This window comes from Peromyscus maniculatus, chromosome 1, assembly GCF_049852395.1.
Source record: "Peromyscus maniculatus bairdii isolate BWxNUB_F1_BW_parent chromosome 1, HU_Pman_BW_mat_3.1, whole genome shotgun sequence".
Taxonomy (NCBI): domain Eukaryota; kingdom Metazoa; phylum Chordata; class Mammalia; order Rodentia; family Cricetidae; genus Peromyscus; species Peromyscus maniculatus.
The window spans coordinates 112,435,415-112,460,445 of NC_134852.1; the positions used below are offsets into that span (position 1 = coordinate 112,435,415).

Here is a 25,031-nt window from a genome sequence, read left to right on the forward strand (position 1 = left end):
ACTTTCCTATCCAGAGTCTTCCTAGCTGTCTAGGGAGCCCAACAGAATTTTCCTTCTTCACCCAAGAAGAGGTTTCTGGGTCTGAACCTTCTGAAAGTCCATTGTTGCAGCAATGGGAATTCCTTCTATGCCAGCTGGTGTGAACTAGAACCTACCAGTGGCTCTCAGCCTTCCTGCACTAGGCATCAACCATTTGCCCCAGAATGGCAGCATCTTTCTGACTGAATTGGGGGCCTGGGTAGGGGTCATGGTTTCCTTGGGCTTGATATAAATTCCAAATTTCTCTATGCAAATGCATGAAGCCCCTGTGATCACTTCTGTAGTTCCACTTCCTACTCCAAAGACTTCTCATGTTTCCAGAAACCCTAGAGTGTTAGAGCTAAGTAGATCTAAGATTGCTCTGTACACAGTAGTCTAACTGTAGCTCATTTCAGTTTCTCCCTGGCCTCTCAGTCAAACTGAAATTCCTAGGATAACATTTAGTGGGGCCTGGTTGTAATTAAGTAATTCAGACACTGTGCAGATCCTGAGTGGTGATAGGCACAGGAGACAAGGTCTCTAGAGTGTGAGCAAGTGATTTTCCTGTGGATGTCAAGACCCACACCATTATGAGTTCAGATCAGATATAGGAAATGTGTACATGGTTTCTTGTATTTTAAAATAAAAAGCATTTTTGCAATGATATCTATATTCCAAGTCATATGTCTTGAATGTCTCTCTCTTAATTCTCAACTAATACTGCTAGAATATTTGTCATTTTGGTCTATATCATTCAAATGAGGAAACAGATGCATGGATATCTGATAACCTGACAAGAGTCACAGAGCTAGTGATGTTTGAACCAGATTGCCATGTAGTCTGATTCCAAACCTATGACAGAGAGCATGATACAGTAATTTTTTCTGAAAGTATTATGGAAGGATTACTATAATAAGTGATACTTGAAACATAACCACCTTGTCTTGAAAGGTATTCACCAAACTAAAATTGATGATGTCTTTGCTTGCATAGAATGAGACATGTGGTGAAATCATGAAGAGAGAACCCAGGCCACAAGGAATGATGGCTATACAGCCACAGAGATCTCCAAACACATGGAAGATTTGGTTTGAAAGGATAAATAACCCCTGATGGAACTTCTCACTCTTTATAGGGCTGGGCCTGGTAATAGCATTTTCCTGAAGTCCCTCACTATGTTCAGTCATTTCTTATACACCTGCACTGAGGTGTGTGCTCCTTGGCTTTACCAAAGCTACCCTTCATCATTCTAGGCATCCTCGACATGTGCAGGTCTACTGGGTGTCTTCTGGTAGGGAGCACCCCCTCCTCCATTTCATGATGTCCCCACCAGCTCCACCTCTAACACAGACCCAGACTCACCTGAGCTGCTGAAATGGCTCTTGTTGGTAGAACCGCTGTAGAAGCAATTGAAGTTGCTCTTCCCTCTTTCAGGGGAGAGCAGAACAATTTTGTCATTCCTTTTTCCACTTGGTGTTTTGGTGACTTTGGGATATACTTCATAGCCTGGAATTAACACCTCCTCTTCATTGGGATAGTAGGAAAATGCTTTTATATAAACCCCCAAGCAGGTTTTGATGGTAAACAGTGTCCCACTAACACCACCAAAGTTGTAAAGAGCTACTTTCTCATTCAAAGATGAGGAAGCAAACTGCCCAAACCGCACAGAGCCCTTCCCACTGTAATTAAACTTGTTCCTGGTGCCTCTGTAAACTGAGTAACAACTCTGGTTACTAAGAAGCTGAAGGGCTCTTGTTAGGTAGAAATGGAAGGCCTTGTATTGGAAGTTAGTGGGATTTTTCTTGAATTCTCTAACTGCTCTGTTAAAATCTTCATGGATTTTCCCAGTGTAGGCCACTACAGCCGTTCCGTGGAAGTCATGGAAACCTTTGGGAGTCCTCATTGTATTTTTTATCTCCTTCCATCGTTTCTCTGCCTGTTCCCACTCAGGTTTTAATGTCTTACTCATGTTGAAGTCTTCTTGTAACAGCTGGGGTGCTTTTCTCTCCATGTCTTCAACACAGCCCTCATACTGATCATCAAATGCATTGGGAGCCATGTCCAGGTCGGAAGGCTCAGTCAGGCCTGTCACCTGAAAGAGAGAAGTGGGTTCTATTTACTCACCAAGTTTGCTAAGTTACTAAAATACGCTGGGTGCTGTCTGGAGCCGACAGTATGAGATGTCACATATTACATCCTCACACGTGAACATGCATGGACACAATCTCATTAGGTTATACGGGGTGAAGAAAGGCAAGGCTGAGGTGTCTGATTCTTTGTGTTTATGGATACTACAGTTTTCTTCTTTATTCAATCAAAATTTTAATCAGCATACAAAATAACAGGCCTATCATGACATTTTAATATTCATATACTAGTGTACATTGCTCATAATCACACAACCTTCCCCCTACTGATATTATATATACACTATTTCTTCAAGATTCATGGCTCTACTATACTCAACCCTGGGAACTGTAATATCACAAAGATGTGGGAAAGCAGGACCAACAGAGCATGGGTTGAGAATCTTACCTGCTGGGTTAACAACCAAGTCAGGAGGATCACATGAACTTTTGATGTCATCTTCAAGTTCAAACACAGCTACAAGGAAATACAAGACAATGAAAGAGGGGTACACACAGTATTGTAACAGTCTGTTGATGGATTAGCTCTGGGTCATTGACTTAATCCTTATTTCACATCTGGAGTCCAGGCTCCTGCTCCCACTGCTCCCACAAAGGCTTACCAACACTCTGTGAACAGCTCTTCTTGGATCCCTTACCAGAGATGAGGCAACTCATATCCTCTCTCTCCAGTAAGGAGCTACAATCAATCAATCCTGGTAACACACAGAGGTATGTAGCGTGTAGACTGCCTGGGAGAAAGAGGCCATATTTTGACAGTCTTAGGCACTGATGTTTTACTCACACACATACTTGTATTCTCCATATTTGAATAACTTGTGGCCCACACACAGCTAGTTACTTTTGAATGCCTTTCACTGTTCTCAATATTTTCTATGTTCTATCATTTGGATATGTTTGTCCTACAAAAATCCCCAGTGTGGCCATATAAAGATGGGGAAACATTTAAGAGGTGATGTCTACTGGGAAGTGACCAGCTCCTGGAGGACATCACCCTTAGAAGAGATCATTCAGTCTTGTGGTATCCTACCCAGTTCCTGCAAGAGCCAGTCTGGCCCAGAACCTCTCTGGCTTCCTCTCTTGCCATGTGTTCCCTTCTGCACATGGCAATGGATTCTCTGATAGTGTGATAGAGAAGATTGTGAATCAGCCAGGAAAACCCTAGCCAGCCAGCACTTTCATGATATTTAGACTTTCCAGCTATCAGACTGTGAACTGAATAAGCACCTTTACTTTATAAACTTTCCATCATCAAGCATTTTGTGATAGTAATAAACACAAACTGAGGAGAAAGCTCAGTGGGTAAAGAACTTGCCTTGCAAACAAAGACCTGAGTTTGATCCCAAGAACCCACAGGGAAAAAGGAGGTGTGATGACATGCACTTGTATTCCAGCAACAGGTGGTGGAGAGAGATTGGTCCCTGAGATCCCCAAGACTCACTGGACAGCCAAACCAGCCTACTTGGTGTATCCCAGGCCTGTATGGGCCCTGTCTTTACCAAAATTGTGTACAGTGCCAGAGGAATGACACCAGAGATTGTCCTCTGACTTCCACATGCATGTAGCCTTATACATGCATGTTTCCACACAGGTGCCTATGCCTACACATGTACATATACCCACACACATGCATGTGCCCACACATGTGCATGTAGCACACACAAAAAGAAAAGTAAAACAAAAAGGAAGGAAGCAGACTAACACAACCAGCCTTATTACTACCTGTATCTTGGGGCTGAAGAGATGGCTCAATGGTTGAGAGCACTGGTTGCTCTTCAAGGGGACCCAAGTTCAATTCCGAGCACCCACATGGCAGTTCACAACTGTCTGTAACTCCAGTTCCAGGGGATCTGACATCCTCATATAGACATATATGCAGGCAAAAGCCCAATGTACATTAAATAAATAAATAGATCTTTATTAAAAAAAAACTACTTGTATCATATGATAATGTAATGTTTTCACTGTTCTTTGGGGGGTGAAGATTTTAAGTATACACTGAAGAGCAAGTTAAGGAATGAGATATAGGTCACTTTCATTGGTTTGGACCCTGCCCTTTATTCCTGCCTAGGAAAACACACACACACACACACACACACACACACACACACACACACACACACACACACACTTATCTAAGCCTGTTGCGTTACTGTCCACAGAATTTTGACTTAGCTGGCAAGATAATCCTCTCCCCACACCTTGAGAATGGCAGAATGGAGCTGCATGCTGTGACTGACTAGTTGCTCTTGGGAAGGCTGGGACTCCCAGCTCCTCCACAGCTTGGCTTCTCCTGCCCTGAGCCTTAGGGGATATTGCAGAAACAACAGACCTAGGAGTTCCACACTGCAGTGAAGGTTCCCACCTTCTGTACATCCTGGACATTTAAAAACTTAATTAAATTTTATAAAATAACTATTGTCAGCTGCATAAGATATCCTCCCTAAATTCTTAAAGTCCTAGACAACCTGTTGTGGGAGCACACACCTATAATCCCAGCCCTTGGGGGGGAAGTTGGGGCATCCTGAGTTCCAGGCAAGTTTAAGATGGAATGGGACTCTGAAAACAAAAACAAAGGTAAAATTAAGCTCTGCCCAGCCTAGAAACACAGGTCATTTCCTTTGGCCTTATAAATACACCCTGGAGTCATTTAGGAGTCTGCTATGTACTCAAAATGGTTCATAAAGTTTGGTTGTATCAGAAGTTCTCTGAAGTATCTGGAAACTTGTCATTAACAGAGACTTCTGGACTCCAGCTCAATCTCATGCATTTAGTATTTCTAATGAGCTCCTTTGTTAATTTTAACACAATTTGCTTTTTAAAAACAGATTTATTTTTCTTCTTTTTAGTAATGTGTATGTATGCATGTCCTGGAGATGGTCGGTATGTGCACATGAGTGCAGATGCCCCCTGAGGTCAGAGTATCAGATCCTCTGGAGCTGGAGATTCAGGCACTTGTGAGTTGCCTGCCATGTGTGATAGAACAGAATTCTGCAAGAGGAAGTACTTGCTCTCACTACTGAGCCATGTCTCCAGCCTACAGTTTGATTTTGGGAAAGTACTGCCCAACATGAATTCCAGCTGGTCAGTTCTGAGGACTGAATCCAGAATGCTGTGCATGCCATGAAAACACTTTTCACTGAGCTACACCCAGCTGGACAGTGAAGCCTCTTTACACAACACACATCTTCACATTCTAGTCTTTCTCTGGCCTCAGCTGGAACCACCCCTTTTCTTGTCTTAAGACTTAGGCTTCAAAGCTCTGTTCTGAAGTCAGGAAGTTTGAGAAATTCCAGATGGAGGTGCCAAGAGAAAGCGATCTTGTGGGGTTGGTAGGTCAGCAGAGGGACTTTCTCATTCAGAAAGCAGGGCTCAGCCAGCCTGGAGTAAGATTCCAATTCTCACCTCCCTGCCCTAGTTCCTCATGTAGTTGATCCAGATGTTTGCCTTTCACAGGACTGGTGTCTACTTCCCTGTGGGACAGCTAAGGACAGCCTAGCTGTGCCTTATTGGCACCGATGTCCCTCACAACCCACATAGACTGAAGATATACAACTTGAGTCTCTTCAGCCCCAGTATGAACTCCTGGAACTTGTGCCTGCAAATTAAAAGTCTCCCTGGAAATCTGTGTAGCTAACACCTTAGACCTCAATAAAAACATTCGTCTCTCTCTCTCTCTTTTCCTTCATCCCCATCCCCTCTTTCCTCACTCCTCCCACTCTCCTTCCATCCTTCTTTATATCTGCACTCAGTTTCCAAGAGCCTGCATTTAAAAAAAGCCTATGTTCTCAACATGCCGGAGACCTGGTGCAGAAGGACCTTGAGGTCTGGATTAGACTGGGCCACACAGCAAGAACGCATCTTTTAAAATTCTTAAATTAAAAATGGATAAATAAAGCAAAGAAGAGGATAGAAGCTATTGTTTGCATGGAGCAGGGAGGAAAAATGGGATTAATTAAGCATATCGCTGCTCTGTCATGAAAAATCAAGGAAATATAAAAAGGAAAAAGTCAATGTACATAAGAGACCATGTACATGGATGTCAGTTGCTTCCTGCAGGTCCTAGTAAATTGTGTAGTCCTGCATTATATTTTTAAGTCTCTAGAAAGATGATAGCCTCGTGTCTGTCCTTCCTTTATTTAGATCTGTTCTCGTGTCCCTACATGGGCTATTTCTTGCCCAGAACTGACCTTCTGGCTTTAACCCTTAAGTCATAGACCACCCCCAACACCACTACAACCACTGCAGCCCTCAGATTGTTCTCAGGGTCCCCTCAACTTTAGGGGCCTTACCCTTCAGAGGACAGAGTTCAGAGTTGTCAGGTACCTGAGCAGGTCTTTGGTGGCTGGGTCTCTGGCCTCTTCTAAAACCAAGTGTTGCAAAAGGTTGTGCTGTGGCCTTTTATCCTGTGGACAACACACTTTCAGTTTCAGGTTGGATTTGAAAGGGAAGCCAGAGAGTTTATGAACTACTTAAATTAGACAATTGTACTTTGTTGCTATACCTTTTCCACTTTCCATCTTTTTTATTTGCTTTTGTTTGAGACAAGGTCCCCTTAGCCAGGATTGGCCTCTTCATGGTTATGTAGCTGAGGATAATCTGGACTCCTGACTCTCTTTCCACAAAACTAGATTTATTTGTGCAAAAATAGAACCCAGGACCTGGTGCTGCTTGGCAATCACTCTACCAACCAAACTGCATCCCCATCCTGCATCTTGTACTTTGTCTGTATCAAAATGAGGCAGAATCTTTCTGTTGTTCCTCACAGGACTGGTGTGTGTGTGTGTGTGTGTGTGTGTGTGTGTGTGTGTGTGTGTGTGTGTGTGTGACAGAGACAGAGAGACAGACAGAGACAGAGACAGAGACAGAGGCAGATATTGCAGAAAGCAGAAGTTGGTTGACTATACACCATTTTACAAGTCATCTGAAAGCCTGTTGTGGGTAGCTCACCTCTCTCTCTCTCTCTCTCTCTCTCTCTCTCTCTCTCTCTCTCTCTCTCTCCCTCCCTCCGTGTGTGTGTGTGTGTGTGTGTGTGTGTGTGTGTGTGTGTGTGTGTGTGTGTCTCCTATGTGTGTTGATTTGAACGTGTTGTATCTTCTGGAACTGGATTTACAGACAATTGTGAGCTGCCACGTGGAGCCTGAGAATTGAACCTAGGTCCTCTGGAATAACAGCCAATGCTTTTAATTCCTGAGCCCTGAGCCATCTCTCCAGCCCCCTGTGGCTCACATCTTTAATCCCAGCACTAGGGAGGCTGAAGCAGAAGAATCTCTGAATTTGAGACCAGCCAGGTCTACATAGTGAGACCCTGTGAACAAAACAAAACCACCACCAAATTGCCTGAGGCCTTTAGGGCAATTAGGTAAAGGTGAAAAGAGGTGACCAAGTTTTTTTTTTTTTTTATTTTATTGATTCTTTGGGAATTTCACACCATGCATCCTAATCCCACCCATCCTCCAGTTCCTCCACATGGACCCCTCACTCTTGTGATCCCCTGAAAGAAAACTCAAAATTAATTAATAAATTAAATCTAACGGTTAAAAAAGGAAGAAAAATGCTAAAAAAGTACATTAAAGATTCAAAATTAAAAATATACAATTAAAAATTTTCAATTAAAATAAAAAAAGTCAATTAAAATTTAAAAACCTACAAATGAACCCAAAAACAAACAAGCAAGCAAACAAAATAAGACAAAACGAAACAAAACAAAAAACCACTTTGTTCCTCTGTGGCAGGGTCCTGTGCTGTTGTTCCCTTTGCGGAGGGGGCCAAGTAGGCGCAGAGTCAAACCACACAGACTCTGGGAGGATGTCGAAATAACAAGCTCAGTCTATTCAGGAAGAGGCAAGCCTTATATACCCTCCACCCTGCCCTGGGGGGAGGTCTGATGAATATGCATCTGCTGGCATGACATGGCTGCCTCTCATTGGTCCAGGTCATCTCCAGATCACATCTCAGCTGCTGTTGCTAAGACCATCAGGCAGACCCAGCCTGGCTCTCAGAAAGTATCTTTTTTACTTGTTTGGGCCTCAAGCCTGCTAGGGATGAGTCATCCCACAGTTCCTCCATTTTTGTCTCTCCATCCCTTCTTCATCTCACTGGCATTGGGAGCTGCTGTGTATCAAGCAGTGTACTCTTTTGTCCCAACAGCTTTCCTTGCAAATGTGCATTGTATGTGCTGTTGGTCAGGTTCGAGGCCAGTAGCCTCTGGCATACCATCCACACTGGATCCCCAGGGAAAGTCCCCAGAAATCCCGCTGTTGCTCCAGGTCATGTAGACGATGTGGCCACATAGGTCTGAGGACCAGTCCCTTCATGCACTCCAGCAGGTCGTAGATGGGGTAGATGTTGGAGGGTGCCAGCTCAAATCCCTGGTTTGTAGCTGTGTGGCTGCTGAGTTGGTCAGTCTGGGTTGTTGGGACCTGCCCCCTCAGGTGAGGGGTGGGACCAGTTCTCCCCTGCTGGTGGTGAAGGGTGGGGCCAGCATTCCCTAGTGTGGGGAGCCAGCTCTCCTATTAGGGGCAGAGCCATCTTTCCCATGCCAGGGGTATTGGGGTCAGTTATCCCAGAGCTGGTGAAGGACAGGGTCAGCACTCCAAAGATTGGAGAGGTGGGAAGGGGCAGCTCTCCCCTGGCCAGTGAGGGGAGGGGCCAGCACAACAAGACCCTTGTGCTTCAACTCACGGTTCAGCACATGGTTCCCATAGGTCCCTGTGGTAACATGGCAACTGATATCAACACAGACCCTATCTGTGGCAGGGCCATGGACACAGACATGGCCGTCAATAGTAGCATGGGCTCGGATGTCACCATGGCCCTGGGTAGTAACAGAGGCCTCTCAGATTAGCATGGGCCTAGAAGCACGAGGTCCCCAGACTCCAACACAGTCCCAGGTGGTGGTAGAGACCCTGAACAGCCACATGGCCCCTAATGGCAATAGAAGCCATATACCCTGGTTGTTATAGGCCACAGACTTAGACATGGCCCCTAGCAGCAATTCATGTCAGATGCCACTATGGCCCTAGGTGGCAGCACAGACCACACAGATTGGCATCACCATGGCTGAAGGGTGGCCCTCAGGCACCAAAATACCTCCAGGTGGAGGCCTAGATGCCAGGCACCCACCCCATCCTCCATGGCAACAGGAACCTTGATTATCAACACAGACTCTGGCTATGGTAAGGTCACAGGTCCAGACACAGCTCTAGGCTGCAGCTCAAGGTCAGACATCCGTATGGTCCCGGGTGGCAGCTCAGGCCCCTAAGATCAGGATGGCCCCTGAGATGGCATGGCTCCTGGGCACCAACTTGGCCACATGTGGTGGTCCAAACCCTGGGCATCCTCATGGCCTTCAGTGGTAGCAGGAGCCATGGACATCAGCACAAGCTGCAGTTGTAGCAAGCCGATGGACCAGACATGGCTCCTGGCCCCTTCCCTGGACTGGACATCATCAGGGCCCAAGACTGGAAGCAGGCCCCCACATCACCCTGTTTCTCACCACCTTTGCCTTCCCAGATCCACTTCTCTCCACGGGACATGAACCTCACTGCCTTTCTCACCCCTATAGCCCTCCACACATATGTTCACCAAAATGGCACCCAACACCCAGCACTTTGCAGCACAACTTGATAGGATTATTAGGTGCTGACTGTTTGGAGGAAGAGTGTCACTGGGGATGGGCTCTGAGGTTACAAGAAGCCCTTACACAACTCAGAGACTCCCTCTTACTGCTACCTATGGATCTGGATACAGACCGCACAGCTGTGTGTGTACCATGTACATCCAGTACCATGTGTGTCTGTATGGCACCATGCTTCCCACCATGGTGACAATGGACTAAATCTCTGAAACTGTATGAAGTCCCACTTACATGGTTTCTTTTCTAAGAGTTGTGGGCATGGCTTCTCTTCACAGTAATAGAGCAGTGACTAGGACAGAAGTTGGTACCAGGGAGCAAGGTTATAGACACGACCATGTGGCTTGTTTGAAGAATGTGAACATTGGGAGTTTGAATTAGTAGAAAATTTAAGTGGGGCTCAATGGGCCAGGCTAGTAGGAGCAATGACGACTGTGGTGCTGAGGGTGATTTGAATTGTAGGGGACCCCAGCTCAAGAGGTTGCAGAGGAGAAGAATATTACTAAGTGGTCTAGAGTCCATTGTTGGGATAGTTTGGCAAAGAACGTGGCTGCTTTCTGCTATTGTCAAAAAAAGAAAAAAAGAAAAAAAGAAAAAAAGAAAAAAAGAAAAAAAGAAAAGAAAATCTACCTGAGGCTACATGGACGAGTTTTGAAGTTTAATGGCATTGTACAGGACACAGAATTCTTGATCCATATATACCTAAAAATGTGCCTGTCTGGGTTGCTGAGATGGCTCAGCAATGCTTGATGAGTGAAGCTGACAACCTGAGTTAGATCCCTGGAACCTACATAAAGATGGAAGGCAAAAGCTAATGCCACAGAGTTCAATAGCTGGCTGTGTTTCTGATGGGGTAGAGTAGGGATGGGACTTTCTAGGTCAGCCCTTACATTTATGGCCCACTCAATTTGTCCTGCAGGAGCATCTGAGAAATGTACAAGAAGAACCTTCTCAGCTGTATCAGTGTGAACATCAGACCTCATGCCTTAGGAGAGTTTCTCAAACAAATAATTCACCTAAGAAATACTAGTCACACAAATCAAGGTGTGGTTATAAATGGTTTATTTCCTAGATTCTAACATCAATCACATATCACATACTTTAAAACTGTTACTGCTGACCATGCAGACAAACATTGCTTTTTGATCATAGCAAAGTGTCAAAGGGTAGTAAATTTGAAGTCAGAGGATATAATTTGACCCACAGACCCAGTAGGTCCTTGGGTGTCTATGGAAGTCGTGAATGCTAAAGTAGATCTCCCCCAAAATGATTGCACCCAACATTCTACCACACACCTTACAGAACCAGCCAAGTTCTTGCCCCTGGGCCTCCCTTCAACACTCAGATCCATGAACTGCAGGCAGGAGAGGGCTACAGCTCAGCAAGAGGCAGCAGCTGGACCAGGAGACCAGGTAGCACCACAAGCAGCAGGGTTGCTGTAGATGGGAGGAGAAAGGAAGGATTCATGTGGGAAAGCTCAAGACAGGGATAGCTCTCCTAAACATTCAGAACTTTACATCCAGCTCAAAACCCAAGAGAATAAATAGACTCTAGGGGGCCAGTTGCCTGGCTAGACTCTTCTGGCTTCCTCAGATTTCTAAAGTTCTCAAGTACCAGGATGAGAGCAAACTGATGGATCCCCACCACTTCCAGGGTCCTGTGCTCTAAGACACTGACTGGGGATAAAAGCCTTTCCTATCCTGAGACTTCATAGCTTTCTAGAGAGCCCAACAGGATACTCCTTCTTCACCCAAAAGGAGGTTCCTGGGTCTGAACCTTCTGAAAGTCCATTGTTGCAGCAATGTGTATTCCTTCTATGCCAGCTGGTGTGAACCAGAACCTACCTGTGACTCTCAGCTTGCTTGGACTTCAACCATTTGGCCCAGAAGGACAGCATCTTTCTGACTGAATTGGGGGCCTGGGTAGAGGTCATGGTTTCCTTGGGCTTGATATAAATTCCAAATTTCTCTATGCAAATGCATGAAGCCCCTGTGATCACTTCTGTAGTTCCACTTCTTGCTCCAAAGACTTCCTATGTTTCCAGAAACTCTATATTGTCAAAGCTGATTAGATCTAAGAATGCTCTGTACTCAGTAGTCTAATTGTACCTCATTTCAGTTTCTCCCTGACCTCTCACTCAAACTTAACTTCCTAGGACAATATTTCGTGGAGCCTGGATGTAAGTAAGTAATCCAGACACTATGCAGATCCTGAGTGGTGGGCAGTAGGAGACAAAATCTCTAGACTGTAAGCAATTGATTTTCCTGTGAATGTTGAGACCTACCCCATTATGAGTTTGGATCAGATGTCTGACATGTGTACATGGGTCTTCATCTTTAAAAATAAAAGACATTTGTCGATTGATGTCTACATGCCACGTAATACATCTTGAATGCCTCTTTTAATTCTCAAAACAATATTACAAGAATATTTGTCATTTGGGTCTTTAGGGTTCAAAAAGGGAAATGAGCCACAGACATATGATAACTTGCCAAGAGTCACAGAGCTAGTGATGCTTGAATCTAATTACTATTAAAAAAGAGCATTGTACAGTAATTTTCTCTGGAAATATTAAAGAAGGATTGCTATCATAAGTGATATTTGAACTATGCCTTGAAAAGTAATCACCAGCCGGGCTTTGGTCGCGCACGCCTTTAATCCCAGCACTCGGGAGGCAGAGGCAGGCGGATCTCTGTGAGTTCGAGGCCAGCCAGGGCTACCAAGCGAGTCCCAGGAAAGGCGCAAAGCTACACAGAGAAACCCTGTCTCGAAAAAACCAAAAAAAAAAAAAAAAAAAGAAAGAAAGAAAAGTAATCACCAAACTAAAATTGATGGTATCTTGCTTGCATAGAGTAAGAAATGTGGTCAAGGGGAGAAGAGAGAATCCAGGCCACAAGGAATGATGGGTATACAGCCATAGAGATCCCAAACACAGGGAAGTTTTGGTTTAAAGGGATAAATATCCACTGATAGCTCTTCTCACTCCTCACAGGGCTGGGCCTGGTAATAAGTATTTTCCTGAAGTCCCTCACCGTGTTCAACCATTCCTGATACACCCTCACTGAAGTATGTGCCCCTTGGCTTTACCAATGCTACCCCTCATCATTCAAGGCATCCTCACCATGTACATGGTCTACCAGGTGTCTTCTGGTAGGGAGCACCCCTCTTCAATTTCATGATGTCCCCACCAGCTCCACCTCTAACACAGACCCAGACTCACCCGAGCTGCTGAAATGGCTCTTGTCCATAGAACCGCTATAGAAGCAATTGAAGTTGCTCTTCTCTCTTTTGGGGGAGTGCAGAAAAATTTTGTCAGACCCTTTTCCACTTGCTGTTTTGTTGGCTTTGTGAAATACTTCATAGCCTGGAATTAACACCTCTCTTCCTCAGGGTACTAGGAAAATGCTTTTTATAAACCCCCAAGCAGGTTCTGATGATAAACAGTGTCCCACTAGCACAACCAAAGCCATCAAGAGCTCCTCTCTCATTCAAAGATGAAGAAGTGCACTGCCCAAACCACACAGAGCCCTTCCCACTGTAATGAAATTTGTTCCTGGTACCTCAGTAAACATTGTAACAATTATTGTTACTCAGAAACTGAAGGGCTCTTGTTAAGTAGTAATGGAAGGCCTTGTAATGTAAAAGTAATGAAAGTTATGGGGATTTTTCTTGAACTCTCTAACAGCTCTGTTAAAATCTTTGTGTATTTTCCCAGTGTAAAGCCGTTCCATGGAAATCTTGGAAACCTTTGGGATTGCTCATGATGTTTTTTTATCTTCTTCCATCTTTTCTCTGCCTTTTCCCACTCAAGTTTTAATTGCCCATTCATGTTGAAGTCTGGGGTGCTTTTCTCTCCTTGTCTCCAACACAGCCCTCATACTGATCATCAAATGCATTGGGAGCCATGTCCAGGTCGGAAGGCTCAGTCAGGCCTGTCACCTGAAAGAGAGAAGTAGGGTTCTTTGTTACTTGCTAAGTGTACTATGTTATCAGCATGTGCTGGGTGCTGTCTGGAGCCTACAGCATGAGATACTGCATACGCCATCCTCACACATGGCACATGTATGGACACAATCTCATTATGGATGTTTAAGGTATGCAGAAAGGTAAGACTGAGATCTCTGATTCTTTTGTGTTTATGGATACTATAATTTTCTTCTTTAGTCAATCTAATTTTTATTCAGTATATAAAATAACAAACCTCATTATGACATTTTCTTACATGTATAGGATTATATATTGTGTTGCTGGAGGGCTTCTCTCCAGGTTCCACTAAGCCCCGCAGTCCCACAATCCACGTATAAAATAATTACTCAGACGCTTATATTACTTATAAACTGTATGGCCGTGGCAGGCTTCTTGCTAACTGTTCTTGTATCTTAAATTAACCCATTTCTATAAATCTATACCTTGCCACGTAGCTGGTGGCTTACCGGTGTCTTTACCTGTTGCTTGTCCTGGTGGTGGCTGCAGTGTCTCTCCCTCCTTCTTCCTGTTTCCCCAATTCTCCTCTCTCCTTGTCCCGCCTATACTTTCTGTCTGGTTACTGGCCATCAGTGTTTTATTTATATAGAGAGATATCCATAGCACTTCCCCTTTTCTTCTTTTTTTTTTAAAAAAGGAAAGTCTTAACTTTAACATGGTAAAATTACATATAACAAAACAATTATCAAGCAAGAATTACAGTTACAATATTAAAGAAGATATCCTACCTATCTTATATTTGTGAGTTTAAGGTTTTATATCTAACTTATCTTTTATCATAATTAAGGAAATTTGTAAGTATCTAGTCTTTAAACACATGAAAGACCTACAGAATATGGCATTTAAAACGTTTAAAAAATTTAGACATTCTGGACAGTGAGACATGTCTGCTCCTGACAGCACTAGATTTACTTTGGAGAGGAGAATGGGCATCGAAGATACTCCATATGGAGTTTATCTTCACCTTGGCAAAAATAGCCATTTGGGCAAGAAACTGTTCTTGCCTGGTCTGCTTGATAAACTGGACATGTAGGACCCATAGGAAGGTGACCACTGAACTTTGCTTGATAAAATGGTCCTTCAGGTTCCTGCTTCACAGAGGAAACTGCCAGACATTCTACAGGACACAGAAAAAAGTGAATGAGAGACTCTAGGCCTGTGGGCTGAAGACAAATGCCCCAACTTTACAAGAGAACTTTGGATAACTGTCCAGGCTGTCAGCTGTCTCTTGTCTACCCTGCAAGACTCCCAAAAGTTGCTTGCATCCTTCCCCCATTTCTCAGGTAGTATTATATCCTTCTTAGGTCTTTGATGTGGTTAAAGACTACCTATCTATCTGAAATATATCTATGTATACCTAGAAGACTTAACTAACATGGCTATAAATATGATTATAATAGATGACTAATTATTAATCTATTTCTTAATTATCCATTACAATTTTAAATGAGTTACATAAACATAATACCTCAAACAAAAATAGAAATATATATATATATATATATATATACACAGTATAACAAAATCAACTTCAAGTTTGTGTCAATAAACTTAAATTTATACCAATATAAAACATTTTAAACATAAACTAAAATCTATACCAATGTAAAACATTTAAAACAAGTTGTTCTTTAAAAGTAGGTTCATTAATCTACCCTTTTGTCTTATCATCTCTATATCCTATGTATCTATATCAATATTGCTCATATTCACACCTCATACATCCCCTTGCCATATTGCTATTATATGTACATTACTTCTTCAAGATTCATGTTTCTTCCTAGATTGCACTTTCTCCCCTGGGCTCCATATTAGGGCCCATTTCCCTGACAGCCTTATGGGAGGACAGATTGGTCCTAGTAACCCCAGGTAAGACACTGCCCATCACCCAATAAACCTCTTTAAGCCTGTCCAACAACTCCAGATTGCACCCCCACTCTAGTACTCCATATCCCGGCCTACTACTTTGGAAGAAGTCTTCAGCCTTTCCAGAGGCCAGACAGGTTCTAGGAACCTCATGTAAGACAGGGCCTACCACCAGCTAACAATTTAAAACCTCCAAAAAACCCAGACTGCCCCCCCCCCCAGACTCCACATTAGGGCCCACAGCCCCAGCAGCCTTAGGAGGCCAGGCTTGATGTAGAAAACCACAAAACCCCCTTTAAGCCTGCCTAACAACCCAGACTGCAACACACATACCCAAGGCTACAACTTTGGAATAAGGCTTTGGCTTTACCAGAGGCCAGACCATGTCTAAAGAAACATAGCCCCCCCAAACCTCAGAAGGAACACCCTACTGGACCTGAAGACATGTTAATCACAAGAACCCTGGCCATTTAGGCCAGAAGATTAGAGAGGAAAGAAAAACCAAGGGAAAAAAAAACACCCATTCAACAAAGACAAACGCAGAAATCAACACCTAGACCTATAATCATCCTAAATCCAGATGCCTAAATGCCAAAGTAAGAACACAATAGTGGAAAGGGCAATATGTCACCACCAGAGCCCAGCTATCCTACAACAGCAAGACGTGAATATTCCAATGAAGCTGAAGCACAAGAAAATGACCTTAAAATGACTTTATGAAGATGAATAGGTCCTTAAAGAGGATATAAAGAAATTCCTTAAAGAAATTGAGGAAAAGACAAACAAAAAAATTGGAAGAAATCAATAAATACCTAAAAGAAAACCAAGGGGAAAAAAACAGATGAAGGAAACTGTTCAAGACCTAAAAATGGAAATAGAAGCAATAAAGAAAACACAAACCAAGGAAATTCTGGAAATGGAAAATCTGGGTAAGTGAACAGGAACTACAGATGCAAGCATCACCAACAGAATACAAGAGATAGAAGAGAGAATCTCAGATATTGAAGACACCATAGAGGAAATAGGTTCATCAGTCAAATATATATTAAATCTAAAAAATTCCTAATATAAACCATCCAGGAAATATGGGACACTATGAAAAGACCAAATCTAAGAATAATAGGGATAGGGCCGGGCGGTGGTGGCGCACGTCTTTAATCCCAGCACTCGGGAGGCAGAGACAGGCGGATCTCTGTGAGTTCGAGGCCAGCCTGGGCTACCAAGTGAGATCCAGGAAAGGCGCAAAGCTACACAGAGAAACCCTGTCTCGAAAAACCACAAAAAAAAAAGAACAATAGGGATAGAAGAAGAAGAATCCCAGCTCAAAAACCCAGAGAATATATTTAACAAAATCATAGAAGAAAAATTTTACAACCTAAATAAGGACAAGCCCACAAAGGTACAAGAACAGCAAATGGTTTGGATTAGAAAAGAAAAGAAAATCCCCTTGCTACATAATAATCAAAACACTAAACATACAGAACAAAGAATGAATATTAAAAGCAGCAAGGGAAAATATGGTGATATGTTGTGTACTCTGATAAACTCGCCTGATGATCAGAGGACAGAGCCAGCCACTAGATTAGACATAGAGACCAGGCAGTGGTGGCACACACTCTTATTCCTAGCATTTGAGATCTTATGCCTTTGCTTGGGAAGCACACATGCTTTTAATGCCAGGAAGTAATATGGCAGGGCAGAGAAAGGTATATAAGGCATGAGGAAACAGGAACTCACTCTTGAGGCTGAGGTTTTTTTTGTTGTTGTTGTTTTTTTTTATAGAGTATTTTTTTAAATACATTTGTTTTTAAATTTCTATGTTTTTTTTTTAAGATTTATTTATTTACTTATTTATTATGTTCTGCCTGCATGTGTCCCTGCAGGCCAGAAGAGGGCACCCGATCTCATTACAAGTGGTTGTAAGACAGCATGTGGTTGCTGGGAATCGAACTCAGGACCTCTGAAAGAGCAGTTAGTGCTCTTAACCACTGAGCCATCCCTCCAGCCCCGAGGCTGAGGTTTTTATAGAGGTAAGAGCTAATGGCTGGCTATTCTGCTTCTCTGATCTTTCAGCTTTTACCCGAGTATCTGGCTCCAAGCTTTTTATTATAAGACCTTTTAAGATTTGTGTTACAGGAAAAAGGACAAGTGACATATAAATCACACCCAACTTCTCAACAGAGACCCTAAAGTCCAGAAGGACTGAAATCGATGTCTTGCAGACTCTAAAATACCACAGATGTCAGCCCAGATTACTATTCCCAGCAAAACTGTCAATCACCGTAGATTGAGAAAACAAGATATTTCATGACAAAGTCAAATTTAAACAATATCTATCCACAAAACCTACAGAATGCACTAGAAGGAGAACTCCAACCACAGAAGTTAATAGACTCACAAAAATATAGGCAATGGATAATCTCACACCACCAAAAAGGAAACACACATACAGACAGACAAACATACACACACCACCACGACCACCAACACTACCAACACCACCAAAATAACAGGAATTGACAATCATTGGTCATTAATATTCCTCAATATTGATGAACTCAATTCACCATCAGAAGACACAGGCTAACAGAAAGGATACAAAAAACAGGATCCAACATTCTGCTGCATACAAGAAACACACCTCAACATCAAAGATAGTCATTACCTCAGAATATAGGGTTGGAAAAAGATTTTCCAATCAAAAGGACCTAAGAAGCAAGCTTGTGTAGCTATCCTAGTACCTAAGAAAATAGACTTCCAACCAAAATTAATCAAGAGAGAAAGAGAAGGGCATTTCATTCATCAAAGGAAAAATACACAAGATGATGTCTCAGTTCTGAACATCTATTCCCCAAATGGAAGGGTATCCATATTTGTAAAACAAATTGCTAAAGCTTATATCACATGTAGAACCCACACACAATAATAATGGGAGACTTTAACATCCCATTGTCACCAACTGACATGTGATCCTGATAGAAACTAAACAGAGAAATAATGGAACTAACAGATGTTATGACTCAAATGGATTTAACAGGTATCTATAGAACATTTCACCCAAACACAAAAGAATGCATCTTCTTCTCAGCACTGCATGGAACCTTCTCCAAAACTGACCACATACACGACCACAAAGCAAGTCTCAAAAGACACAAAAAAATTGAAGTAAACCCCTGCATCTTATCAGACCGCCATGGATTAAAGCTGGATTTCAACAACAGAAGGCCTACAAACTTGTGGAAGCTGAACAACTCTACTGAGTTACCTCTGGTCAAGGAAAAAATAAAGAAAGAAGTTAAAGACTTCCTAGAATTCAGTGAAATTGAATGCACAACTTCCCCAAACTTATGGGATACAATGAAAGTGATGCTAAGAAGAAAGTTCATAGCACTAAGTGCCTTCATGAGAAATTTGGAGAGATCTCATACTAGTGACTTAACGGCACACCTGAAAGCTCTAGAATAAAAATAAAGAGACACACCTAATAGGAGTAGACATCAGGAAATAATCAAATGGAGAGCTGAAATCAATAGAATAGAAACAAAGAGAACAATAAAAGAATCAATGAAACAAAGAGTTCGTTCTTCAAGAAAATCAACAAAATAAATAAGCCCTTCTCCAATCTAATTAAAAAGCATACAGAGAATATCTACACCAATAAAATATGAAATGAAAAGGGGGACATAACAGCAGTCTCTGAGGAAATCCAGAGAATCATTAGGTCATACTTCAAAAACCTGTACTCCACAAAATTGAAAAATCTAAAAGAAATGGATATATTTCTTGATAGATAGCACTTACCAAAGCTAAATTGAGATCAGATAAATAATTCAAATAGACCTATAACCCCTAAGGAAATAGAAGCCGTCATTAAAGTCTCCCAACCAAAAAAAGTCCAGGGCCTGATGGTTTTAACACAGAATTCTACCAGACTTAAAAAAAAAAAAAAAAAAAGAGCTACGGGTGGTGGTGGCACACACCTTTATTTCCAACACTCAGGAGGTAGAGGCAAGCAGATCTCTGTGAGTTCGAGGCCATCCTGGGCTACAAAGTGAGTTCCAGGAAAGGCACAAAGCTACACAGAGAAACCCTGTCTCGAAAAATAAATAAATAAATACATACATACATACATGAATACATAAATAAATAATTTACAAAAAGAGCTAAAATCAAAACTCTTCAAATTATTTCACAAAACAGAAACAGAAGGAACATTGACAATTTTTTTCTGTGAGGCCACAGCCACCTTGATACCTAAACCACACCAAGACCCAACAAAGAAAGATAATTACAGACCATTTTCACTCATGAACTTTGATGTAAAAATACTCAATAAAATACTGGAAAAACAAATCCAATAACACATCAAAAACATCATCCACCATGACCAAGTAGGCTTCATCCCAAAGATGCAGGGATGGTTCAACATATCGAAATCTTTCAATGTAATCCACCATATAAGCAAACTGAAAGAAAAAAAGACACATGATCATTTCATTAGATGCTGAAAAAGCCTTTGACAAAATCCAACACTCCTTCATGATAAAAGTCTGGGAGAGATCAGGGATACAAGGAACATACCTAAACATAATATAAGCAAAATACAGCAAGCCAATTGCCAGCATCAAATTAAATGGAGAGAAACTCAAAGCAATTACACTAAAATAAGGAATGAGAGCAGGTTGTTCACTGTCTCCATAACTATTCAATATAGTACCTGAAGTTCTAGCTAAAGCAATAAGACAACTAAAGAAAATCAAAGGGATACAAACTGGAAAGGAAGAAGTCAAAGTATCATTATTCTCAGATGATATATGATAGTATACATAAGTGACCAAAAACAAAATAAAAAACCCTACAAGGAGTCTTCTACAGCTGATAAGACCTCTAGTCAAATGGCTGAATACAAGGTTAACTCAAATCAGTACCCCTCCTATATACAAACAATAAACAGGCTAAGAAAGAAATCAGAGAACCAACACCTTTTACACTAGTCTCAAATAATATAAAGTATCTTGGTGTAACTCTAACAAAGCAAGTAAAAGACTTGTATGGCAAGAACTTCAAGTCTTTGAAGAAAGAAATTGAAGAAGATATCAGAAGATGGAAAGATCTCCAATGCTCATGGATTGGTACGATTAGCATAGAAAAAAATGGTGATCTTACCCAAAGCAAGCTATAGATTCAATGTAATCCCCACTAAAATCCCAACACAATTCTTGACAGACCTCAAAAGAACAATACTCAACTTCATATAGAAAAACAAAAATTCCAGGATAGCTAAAACAATCCTGTACAATAAAATAATTTCCGGAGGTATCACCACCCCTGATTTCAAGTTCTGCTATAAAGCTGTCGTAATAAAAACCTCATGGTATGGCATAAAAACAGACAGGTGTATCAACGGAATTGAGCCAAAGACCCAGATGTAAACACACACATCTGTAGACACCTGGTTTTTAAATAAAGAAGCCAAAGTTATACAATGGGAAAAAGAAAGCATCTTCAACAAATGGTGCTAGTCTAACTGGATGTCAGCATGTAGAAGAATGCAAATAGAGCCATGTATATCACCTTGCACAAAACCTAAGTCTAAGTGGATTAAAGACCTCAACATAAATCCAGATACACTGAACATGATAGAAGAGAAAGTAGGAAATAATCTCAAATGCATTGGCACAGGAAACAACTTCCTGAACAGAACACCAATCACACAGGAACTAAGACTGACAGTTAATGAATGAGACGTTATGAAATTGAAAAGTTTCAGTAAGTTAAAGGACACTGTCAATAGGGACAAAATAGCAGCCTACAGAATGGGAAAAGATCTTCACCAAACCCACATCCAACAGAGGGATGGCTGATTTCCAAAATACACAAAGAACTCAAGAAACTAGATATCAACAAACCAAATAATTCAATTAAAAATGAGGTACAGATCTAAGCAGAGAATTCTCAACAGAAGAATCTCAAATGGCTGAGAAACACTTAAGGAGATGCTCAACATCCTTAGCCATCAGGGAAATGCAAATCAAAACGACTCTGAGATTCCATCTTATACCAGTCAGAATGGCTATGATCAAAAACACAAGTGACAGCTCATGCTGGAGAGGATGTAGAACAAGGGGAACACTACTCCATTGCTGGTGGGAGTGTAAATTTTTACAGCTACTTTGGAAATCAGTGTGGTGGTTTCTCACAAAACTGGAAATCAATCTACCACAAGAGCAAGCTACACAACTCTTGGGCATCTACCCAAAGGATGCTCAATCATCCCACAAGGACACTTGCTCAACCATGTTCATAGCAGCTTATTTGTAGTAGCCAGAACCTGGAAACAATCTAGATGCCCCTCAACCAAGGAATGGATAAAGAAAATGTTGTACATTTACACAATGAAGTATTACTCAGCTGTTAAAAATAAAGACACCAAGAAATTTGAAGGCAATTGGGTGGAACTAGAAAAAAATCCTCAGTGAAGTAACCCAAACCGAGAAAGAAACATTCACTCATGAGTGGATATTACCTGTAAAATAAGGATAACTATGATACAATCTACAGATCCAGAGAGACTAGGTAACAAGGAAGGTTCATGGTGAACCTGGGGAAGGGAAATAGAAGAGATTTTGTGAGTGGACTGAGGGCAGGTGGGGATGGGAACATGAGCAAGAGGTTGTGGGGGCATAAGGGAAGAGCACTGAAAGAAACTACTAGAAAGAGGAGGCATTTCAGGGTCAGGTAAAAACCCGGTGCAAGGGAATCTCCTAGTAATTTACAACCCCAGCTAAGACTCCAAGCAATAGCAGATACATAGCCTGAACTGGCCATCAGCTGTGATGAGATTGGTGCCTAGCCCAATTGTCACCAGAGTAGAGCCATCCTGCATCTGATGGAAACAGATGCAGAGACCCACAGCCAAACATTAGGCAGAGTTTGGGGGAATCCTGCAGAAGAAGAGGAGAAAGGAGTGTAGGAGCCTGAGAGGTCAAGGGCACCACAAGAAAACACAGAATCAACTAGCCTGGGCTCATAGGGGCTCACAGAGACTGAACTGACAACCAGGGAGCCAGCATGGGACTGACCTAGACACTCTGCATATATGCTAAGTTGTGTATCTTAGTCCTCTTGTGGAACTCCTAAGAGTGGGAACAGGGTTGGGCTCCAACTTTTTTTTACTGGCTTTTGGGACCCTACTCCTCATGCTGGGTTGCCTTGCCTAGTTTAATACATGGGGGGGGGTCCTTAATCTTACTGCAACTTGCTATGCCATGTTCTGTTGATACTCATGAGAGACTTGCCCTCTCCTAAACAGAAAGAGAGGAGGAGTGGATTGGGGGTAGGAACAGAAGGGACTTGTGGCGGGGACAAATCAGGAGGAGAGGAAGGAGGGAGAAAACCTACAGATGGAATGTAAAATAAATAATAAATTTATTTATTTAAAAATTCATGCTTTCTAACATCTTCCAACCAAATAAGGAACCCTGGGATCTGTAATACCACAAAGATGTGGGCAGGGGAAGGCAGGGGAAGGCAGGGCCAGCAGACCATGGGTTGAGAACCTGCTGGATTAACAACCAAGTCAGGAGGAACACGTGAACTTTTGGTGTCATCTTCAAGTTCAAACACAACTGTAAGGAAATACAAGACAATGAAAGAGGGGTACACACAGTATTGTAACAGTCTGTTGATGGATCAGCTCTGGGTTAATGACTGAACCTTTATTTCATATCTAGAAGTCCAGGCTCCTGCTCACACTGCTCCCACAATGGCTTACCAACACTCTGTGAACAGCTCTGCTTCGATACTTACGAGAGATGAGGTGACTGACATCCTGTCTTCCTAGTAAGGAGGGATGATGGATCAATCCTGGTAACACACAGGATTTATTTATTTATTTATTATGTATACAGAAGAGGGTGCCAGATCTCCTTACAGATGGTTGTGAGCCACCATGTGGTTGCTGGGAATTGAACTCAGGACCTCTGGAAGAGCAGTCGGTGCTCTTAACCTCTGAGCCATCTCTCCAGCCCAAGAACACAAGAACACATCTTTTAAAATTCTGTAATTAGCCGGGCGTGGTGGCACACGCCTTTAATCCCAGCACTTGGGAGGCAGAGGCAGGCGGATCTCTGTGAGTTCGAGGCCAGCCTGGACTACCAAGTGAGCTCCAGGAAACCCTGTCTCGAAAAAACAAGAAAAACAAAAAACTCTTTAATTAAAAATGGATTTAAAAAAAAAAAGCAAAGAAGAGGATAGAAGCTAAATTTGCATGGAGCTGGAAGGAACATGGGATTAATTAAGCATATCCTGAAAAATCAAGCAAGTATAGAAAGTAAAGAGTCTATATACATAAGAGACTATGTACATGGATACCAGTTGCTTCCTGCAGGACCTGGGAGGTAAATTGTGTGGTCCTGCATTATATTTTTAAGTCTCTAGGAAGACTGAGAGCCTCATATCTGTCCATCCTTTACCTAGATCTGATCCCATCTCCCTACAGGGGCTATTTCTTGCCCAGAACTGACTTTCTGGCTTTGACTCTTGAATCATAGACCCGGCCCTCTCCCTCCCTCCCTCCCTCCCTCCCTCCCTCCCTCCCTCCCTCCCTCTCTCTCTCTCTCTCTCTCTCTCTCTCTCTCTCTCTCTCTGTCACACACACACACACACACACACACACACACACACACACACACACACACACACTTATACCCACTACAGCCATCAGTTTTTTCTCAGGGTCCCCTCAACTTTAGAGGCCTTCTCCTTCAGAGGACAGAGTTCAGAGTTGACAGGTACCTGAGCAGGTCTTTGGTGACTGGGTCTCTGGCCTCTTCTAAACGCAAGTGTTGCAGAAGACAGTACTGTGGCCTTTTATCCTGTGGACAATACACTTTCAGTTTCAGGTTAGATGTGAAAGGGAAGCCAGAGAGTTTATGAACTACTCAAATTAGATAAATTGTATTTTTTACTATACCTTTTCTGTTCTTCATCTCTTTTTTGTTTTGAGTTTTTTATTTTTGCTTTTGTACAAGACAAGGTTCCATTAGCCTAGATTGGCCTCTTCATGGCTATGTAGCTGAGGATAACCTGGACTCCAGATTTATTTGTGCAAAAATAGAACCCAGGACCTGGTTCTCTGCAATCAGTCTACCAACCAAACTGCATCCCAATCCTGCATCTTTTCCTTTGTCTGTACCAAAATGAGCCAGGACTTTTCTGTTATTCCCCACAGGACTGATTGGTGGTGGTGGTGGTGGTGTGTGTGTGTGGTATGTGTGTGTCTGTGTGTGTGTGTGTGTGTGTGTGTGTGTGTGTGTGTGTTGTGTAGACAATGCAGAAAGAAGAAGTTTGTTGACTTTTGCCCTTACACTACTTTTACA

The 25,031-nt window shown here is 42.3% G+C and overlaps 1 protein-coding gene and 1 pseudogene across 1 annotated transcript in view; both read right to left on the reverse strand.

The window, feature by feature from the left end:
• The window catches only part of LOC143268051 (T-cell ecto-ADP-ribosyltransferase 1-like), a 40,953-nt gene that overhangs the window by 630 nt on the left and 15,292 nt on the right, over positions 1–25,031 (reverse strand). The window contains exons 2-3 of the mRNA XM_076548506.1: positions 2,554–2,622; positions 1,381–2,110 (exon numbers count right to left, since the gene is read on the reverse strand). Coding sequence (XP_076404621.1) covers positions 1,381–2,110; positions 2,554–2,604 — 781 coding nt within the window. The 5' untranslated portion in view covers positions 2,605–2,622. The remainder of the gene's footprint in view (positions 1–1,380; positions 2,111–2,553; positions 2,623–25,031) is intronic.
• On the reverse strand, positions 11,068–23,261 carry LOC143270229 (T-cell ecto-ADP-ribosyltransferase 2-like; annotated as a pseudogene).